Below are 7939 nucleotides of genomic sequence, written 5' to 3' on the forward strand. Positions count from 1 at the left end.
ACATAAAACAAGCATACAGCACTGTTTAGAATCCAGTTTTTTTCCGACATCGGTAACCACGGCGGCCGCCATGTTTCAGTTCTGTTGACAAAATACAGCCACCCAATTGGTGTAGAACGATCACGTGACAAACCGTGGCACTACTTTTGCCCAAGATCGTATTACGCCGTGAAGGGACTAGTTCAGTAAAAAACAACGTCGCTAGAAGAATAGCCTGGGAATGTGGCGAATAACATTTTCTTGGTGGATGAGCGTGACTTGTTCTTTTTTATGAACTAAACATTATGTAGTTCCACGCTTGTGGAACGGGATTCATCGATAACAGGGTTCCCCTTGTGGCCATGTGACTTTTACCATGGTCCGTGCTGTTTACATTTACTACCGCCATCTGGTGGTGGGACTCGTGTTTGTCACTGCCAGGAAGTGGCGTAATGAAAGCAAGTGTTGAGGCGCTAAGGCGTGTGGGACACAAATGAATGGACAGCGGGACTCATCATGTCTCATTTAAAGTCTTAAAGAGCGACCCGTATTTTGTCAACTGTCGGAGCGAGTCAGTGATATTCACACAGCAACCAGGCGAATCACTTTGTTGAAATAGGTGAGCGGTTTTTCTGCACGCATCTCTAGTTAACCAGCGTGTTAGCAAGCCTGCTACTATTGTGTTAGCCTAGCCCGGTTAGCTACACGGGTTAGCTTCTGTCTCTCAGTCATTCAAACGCGCCGCCTTTCTTTTCTCAAGTTAACTGCGACACAAATGAAAGATTTAGCCTTGCTTTTTCGTTAACATGCTCGGTTAACATTTCACGCCTGACGTATAATATCGTTTTGAAGTTTAAATAGATTCGAAGTGACAACTGTTAACAGTGGATGAATGTACAGTAAATACGTTCAATTGAAAATTACATTCGCGTTTTTGAAAATGTTCGTGGCCTTGTTGTCACTGTACTTCCAGGATACGTATTTACTTCACTGCAGTTGTTTTGCAGCCTCAGCTTCTTGTTGAGACAATTAATCACTCAGACATTTAGCATTTCTGAAGCGTGCATAAGTTAGCAGGAGGTTTGATATTCGTTTTCGAAAGACATTTTCTCAATCAACAAATAGATATAGACATTTTCTCATTCTGATTGCTGCAGTAGTTACCAATGGTAGACAGCTACTTACTACAGGTGAAGATTTGTTGATATTTGCCATAATTGGCATTAATGACAAAATGTCTATTTGTTGATTTTTGGTGAATTTTTTCAAATATTTAATCTCGTACTATTTCACAATAATGGCAGATATCAACAAAACGTCACCTATAGTAAGTAGCTGTCTGCCATTGGCAACTACTACAGCTATCAAAATGAGAAAACATCTATTTGTTGGTTGAAAAAATCTCTTTCGAAAACGAATATCCAAAAAAAGTGATTATAATTGTCCTGCACTTTCATTTAGGAACAGTGCCTTGAATATCTGGAACACAATGTTTGCAGTTCACACTGTTATTATCATTGTAAAGATATCATCTGTTACAATAGTTGCAATAGGACTTTATGATTTAGATTCCCAAAACAAAAACATTTTACTTTGCAAAATGAAAGGGAACCTGACTGTCACATGATACATTTTAAAATGGAAAAAACATGACTAATAAGGTCATTATAAATCATGAATTCTTTAATTGACTGGGAAGATAAAGTTTACTCCCCCTTGTGGTAGTATAAAATAAATTAATACACAGTATATCTCAGTAGGAGAAATTTGGTTCTATCAATTTGGTGTGAGTGCATTTTATTGCAATGTGTAATGTTTTCCACCCCTAATTTAATCTTGTTTTTTTTTTTTGTTTTTTTTTTTTGTTTTTTTTTTTTTTTGTACGGCGACCTTGAGTGTCTTGAAAGGCGCCTTAAATATAATGCATTATTATTATAATCTTATCAGTAATGACATAAAACTCACAATTATATACTTTCACATAAGTGAAAAATACTTCACAGTATGTCAAAGTGTCACCTTCATCCTGTCCCCCACAGATTTGTGTCGTGATGGCAGCGCCCTTATCCCAGAAGCCGGGGATGACTGGGTTGCCCCCTCAACAGCAGCAGCAGCAGCAGCAGCAGCAGCAGCAGCAGCAGCAGCAGCAGCAGCCCCACCTGAGCGCCAGCACAGCTGCTGCTCAGGGTCAACTTCCTCTGCCACCTCAAGGCGCTCTGAGAGAAATCTCCCCAGTCTTCCTCTGTCGTATCGGACAGGAAACTGTACAGGACATTGTTACTCGCACCATGGAGATCTTCCAGATCACACGAGCCACGCAAGTAAGGGACATTGCCATGTCTTTTTTAATGTTTTATGTTGTAACCCGTGATAAAATAAAGAGCAAATTGTTAATTGTAAATTGTATTTTTTAACAAAATGAAACATATTCATATATCAGTTATAAGCCATATTGCCCAGCCTTAACTGTAAGTCACATGTGTTTCCTTACTTGTTGTGCTGCCAATCTGTGACACCTCCTTTTATGCTAACCGGTTAGTCCGTAGATCTGTTCCTCACTGTCTCATTTAATGAGTAGAACTCAAAATTCCTCCTCACACCGCTTTGCAGATGCTGCTGTGTCTAGTATTAAATAAGCTTATGCTTCTTTCGACTCTGGACTGAAATACAGCGGCAGTGTGATCCTCTGTCAAATATTGAGATTTTCCCTGGTTAATCCACCTTTTTAGCTGAGCCGAGAGACCGCAGTAAAAAGGAAAATAAAATAGATTTTAATTTTTTTAACATCTTCCAAACAAATAAATCCGATAATTGCCCAGCCCTGATGTATTATATTCATGTGTTCAAAATAAAGCCTTCACTCATTCAAATGTGTGTAAATAACTATCGAAACTTGAACTGTGTATGCACATGAAGTAGATGGTTGATGTATTTCCAGTGTACAGGGTCCATCTGTCCTCTGTTTCACTGGCATTCAACTCATCTATAAATCTCTCCAGGCAAAGAGTAATCTGCATATTACGCTGCCACCTGAGCACAAAAAATACAATCCACATGGTGCTGTAACTGATGAGAGGTCCTCTGTGTCTGTGTGATGTATGCAGCTTCCTAATGGTGTGACTCAGAGCCAGGCCATGTACCAGGACCGCTTTGGGAAGCTCCAGGAACACCTACGACAGCTCGCGCTGCTCTTCAGAAAGCTGCGGCTACTGTATGAACGCTGTGTGGAGATGACCTCTGACCTGCAGGAGAGCCCACCAGAGGTCGGGATGAAGCACTGACTTTATTATGTAACATAATGAAATAGAGGAAAGCTATCAAAATAGACCTTTCCTCTCATTTTATTATTTTTATTTTTATTTTATCCATTGTTATACTATCCACTCTAACCACTATCATTCATACAAAGGAAAAACGGTACATATTTATAACTTGTTTCTATTTTATCTTTGTCCCCAGCTTGTGCCATATGTCGGAGATGAGCTGGTCTCTGTCAGAGTGGAGTCCTGCAGTTCTTCTGTTGTTCAGGAGAGGCAACAAGTACTTGAGGTGAGTTTTCTGACCAGATTTGTCTGTTTTTTTTGTTTTTTTTCCCTGACCTTTCCTTAGTATGAAAACTTTCTGGTCAAAAGAGCCTGGTTGGCACAGTAGGTAAAATCAGAGGAGAGCTTCCCCTGTGCAAAGACGCAAATGCTGCTGTTCACCACACAGGTGCTGAAAAGTGACAAGGCATCACTCACCGTTAGGGCTGAACGATATGGACAAAATGTCATATCTCGATATTCATGCCAGATATCTCGATAACGATACGATACGATATGACTACAGGTTTGGTGAAAACCAAGCATTTTTCAGAAAAATAAAAACATAATACAAAAGATTGTAGAAACTTTCCACATGGAAAGTGCAGTTTTATTGACGAGAACTCACTGCCAGTCATCAACATTAACATAAAGTCACCAAAGAATAAATAAAAAATCTAACATTTTACTGCAGCTCCGCTTTAATGTTTGATGTGATCAGTCATCACGCAAACCTGTTGGTCCTCCTTCAAGTCCCAGTGTGCTAACCGTTAGCAGCTAACACACCTCTCATCTCCTGCGCTATATTATCACCTGTATGCTGCCCGGGGAAGAAGGTCTGCAGACAGCGGCTCTTGAGTTTGGAGTTTGTTGTAATAAAATGGATCCACAGGTCCGTGGTTGTGGCGAAATGATCAATGATTTATGTTTTGGCACAAAATCGCCACCGGCCTCATTATCTTCCTCACTCATGTCACTTTTTTCTCTTTTTTTGGTTTTCCCACTGTATGTCGTGTGTGTGAGAGTGTGTCTCAGTCTCCGTCTCCCTCCCGCCCTCCTATGTTTGTCATTGGTTTGCTTCAGCTGTCGATCCACAGCAAGCATGAAAAAAGGTTTGTGGTTGTCTGGCCGTAGTGGTTCATTCAAGGGCAATCGTAAAAAAGGTGTTTATTGTGACTTGTACATGCAGGGCGAGCGCGGGGGGGAATCAATATCGTTTATATCGTCGCTTTTTCGATATTAATATCTTGAATGTTCATATCGCGATATCTATACGATGACGATATATCGTCTAGCCCTACTCACTGTCTACCAGGGCAAACCAAAAGAAAACATTTTGAGCACTGTCCACACAGCTGTGACCATCACAAGTGGGGAAAAGGCTAAACTAGACACTGTTTACAATTGAAACTGCTTTCCCTTCAGTAGCCACTTGCAAATGGCCAGTGGCAGTGTTTTATAATATCCTCAACCTGGCTGCAATAAATGCTTCAGTTCTTTATCAAAAAAAATAATAATAATAGGGATAAACTTCATCATGTGCCTCGCAACTGAGCTGTGTTCTGTCCACACGAGGGCAAAAGCCTGACACGTCATGGTGTGCGATAGTGATGCGCGGGCCGACCCGTAACCCGCGGGTCTCGCGGGTTACCCGCGGATCGGGTTGGGTCGGGTCAAGAAATGTTCACTTTATTGGCGGGGCGGGTGGGGCGGGTCATGAAGGATTAAATATGTCTGGTAAATCCACCTGCGACCTGACGTCACAAAAGCGCCAAGCAGCGGCCACAACAAACCAGTATCAAAAGAAGCGGGGAAGATGGAAGAAGTGAGGGAAAGATTACCGTCGGGAGAATACAAAGTTAAAAGAAAAGAAGGACAAGCTGCTAAATCTCATGTTTGGGACAATTTCTGTGAGGTAATTAGTGCAGTACACGACAGCAGCATTGGTTACATGAAGTGCAATTCTTGTGATACGCTATCCAAGCATGAGAGCCACAAGACGGGTACGTCCAGCATGACACGACATGATTGTGGGGGGTCTCAGAGTAGTGTAACCGGCTTCCTAAAAAGTAACAAAATTCCAACGCAAGTCATTATCATATTATTTTATGATTTATTTAATTATTTATTGTTTATTTTGTATACGTAGGCTATATATATATATTTTATTAAGATTTTAATTTGTCGTTTCCAGTGCCGCTGTGTTCAAGCACATTTGTCAGACAGAATAAAAGCCTTGTTCAATGACATATTTAACGTGTATTTAATAGCAGCGGGGCGGGGTGGGGGCGGGTTGTGAAAACAGATGCGATTGTGCATGCGGGATGGTGCGGGTCAAATGATTAAATAAATGCGGGACCCGCGGGTTGGAAAAAAACCCGACCCGCGCATCACTAGTGTGCGAGGCCTAACTTGAGTGGCAAGAGATGAGGAGAGAAAGCAGGGAAATGCTTTGATATACATGTGTTTATGCATTAATTAATGACACAGTTTTAAGGTTAAAGAAAGAATTCATTTCTATTGAGTTATAAATGAAAATAAAATAATAGGGGATTTGACATTTTAGCTGTGATTTCAAGAGCGGATTCAATTTCGGTTTCACTTAACACATTTTCTCACTTCACATTTTGCTTCCACATACTATCACCTGTATTCACATTACACATCTATTTATTTTCACTTTGTACTTTCATTATTGAAATGATATGCAAATTAATTATGAACAGTCAAAATGACCACAAGGTATATTTAGTAGGTAGTACATCATTTCCAGTAGTTCTAGTGTTAATTGATTACTAAACGAATCGATTAATTTGATGTTTTTTTTTATAATTAAAACAAGCTTTCTGATTTTGATTTGCTTCATTTAACATAGAAATCCTTTAAACCGATGAATTTTGGTTTGTGGTCAAAACAGTCAGACATTTAAGATTTGGGAAACACCGATCAACATTTTCCATTTTCTGACATTTTATGGACCAAACATGTAATAGATAAATGGATTATGAAAATGATGTGGAGTAGATGTAATAAGGTGAGCAGTGGCATGTCCAACCCTTTGTGCTGCAATTTATCTTCACTTTCATAATCAATTAATCTTAATTATCAATTAGTTTCTTTGTTTCAACCCCCAACTAAAAATTAATTAATTAATTAATACTAAGTTTTTTAATACTACGTTTAATATTCAGAAAAACCTGAGTCGTCTTTCTTTACCTTATTTGTTGAAGTGATGAATCAGGTTATGAAAGTAGGTGGCGATTGATTGATTGTAGCTCTACACGTAGCATAAAAAGCAGATTGTCATTGACTGTATGTATTGGTAATACATTGTTTAAAGCTCACATAGTGGTTTATTGCACGAGTTATGGAGGTCTACTTACATACATTATCTTGTTTTTATGGTCAAAAACCTTCAGTTGCTGAAATCTCTCCTCACTGAAGCTCTCGTCAGTCTCGTATGAAATATTAAGGCTGGTCCATGAATCCTTCTCATTATTTATAAAATAAATGAAAAATATATAACAGCAAAATCCTCTAGGTGGCAGCGTTGAGATTGACCAAAGAGGCATGTGCTGGTGTTTGTAGCTTAGGTATGTTTTCAAAATTGGTGTATTTCTTTACTTTTGGGGATGCTGTTTTGAAATTGTTATAAGGGAGTTGTTCCAAAGGAACATTACTAATTTTGTAATGTTCAAAATTAGTAATGCTCTAAACTAAAAAATTAGTTACTCATCTTTTCCAAGCCAGTGAGACATGAATTTACTTTTCAAATTAATTATTGATGTTTGTGTTTTTGTGGTTCACCTGCAGAAGGTACGTCAAAAGAACCAGGAGATGAAGGTTCTGATGGATCAGATGAGGAACCTGCTTTGGGATGTCAACGCCATGCTGACACTCAGGAAATGACTCAAATCATCAAATCAAAGGAGTTTCTGTTGGATGCTGTCGGACATTCCACTCAGCGGCTCCTCCTTTGGATCCAAACTGACACATTACTCACGTCTTGTCCCACAATTGTTATATTGAACCTTTTAAAGGGAAATGACATAGGAGAAGGCTTCCATGAAAGGTAAATAAGAATGAGCATGTTTCAACTCGATACACTCCACCTTTGTTTTTGTACAAATTAGCAGACAACCTGTTTTGTCACTGCCAAGTTTATTTTTTTTTCCTACCGTTTATTCAAACAAGATATAGTCCTGTGCATTCACACTATTTAAATAATGGGTCGAAACTTGTGTTGCCTCAGGTAAATAAAAAAAAAAAAAAAAAGGTAAACACATTTATGGTGTTTTACCCCCAGGTTCTAACTTGACACCAGACAGACTTGATTTCACTGCAGGTTCATTCTTACAAAGCACAGATGCTCATCTGATGACTGTGTTTACAATACAAGCAGTTTTTCCCCCAGACTCGTACCTGTTGTAACACTACACTTTCACAATTCAAATTTGCTCCTTGGCAGCTATGTATCTCAGGTGGTGTGTGTGTGCGTGTGTGTGCGCGTGTGCATGTGTGTGTGTGTGTGTGTGCGTGAATGAGTGGGCACATGTGCTTAATGAGATAAAGCTTCTGGAGTGTCAGACAAGCACCTGTTTGCCCTGAAGCTTTTGAGACTTGCTTCGTTGTGAACTTATTTTTATAAACTAAGGGAC

General features: G+C 39.5%; 1 protein-coding gene across 1 annotated transcript; it reads left to right on the plus strand.

Moving 5' to 3' along the window:
• Nucleotides 1–2030: 2030 nt before the first annotated feature.
• On the plus strand, nucleotides 2031–7207 carry LOC310935895 (mediator of RNA polymerase II transcription subunit 30; the record flags this gene model as incomplete). Its single annotated transcript, XM_083899891.1, has 4 exons — nucleotides 2031–2300; nucleotides 3084–3242; nucleotides 3439–3528; nucleotides 7095–7207. 4 exons carry the CDS (start codon nucleotides 2031–2033, stop codon nucleotides 7188–7190), a joined length of 615 nt encoding a protein of 204 aa, XP_083756017.1. The 3' UTR covers nucleotides 7191–7207.
• Nucleotides 7208–7939: the final 732 nt, after the last annotated feature.

The sequence above is a fragment of the Microchirus variegatus genome (assembly GCF_963457635.1).
Source record: "Microchirus variegatus genome assembly, chromosome: 13".
NCBI lineage: Eukaryota > Metazoa > Chordata > Actinopteri > Pleuronectiformes > Soleidae > Microchirus > Microchirus variegatus.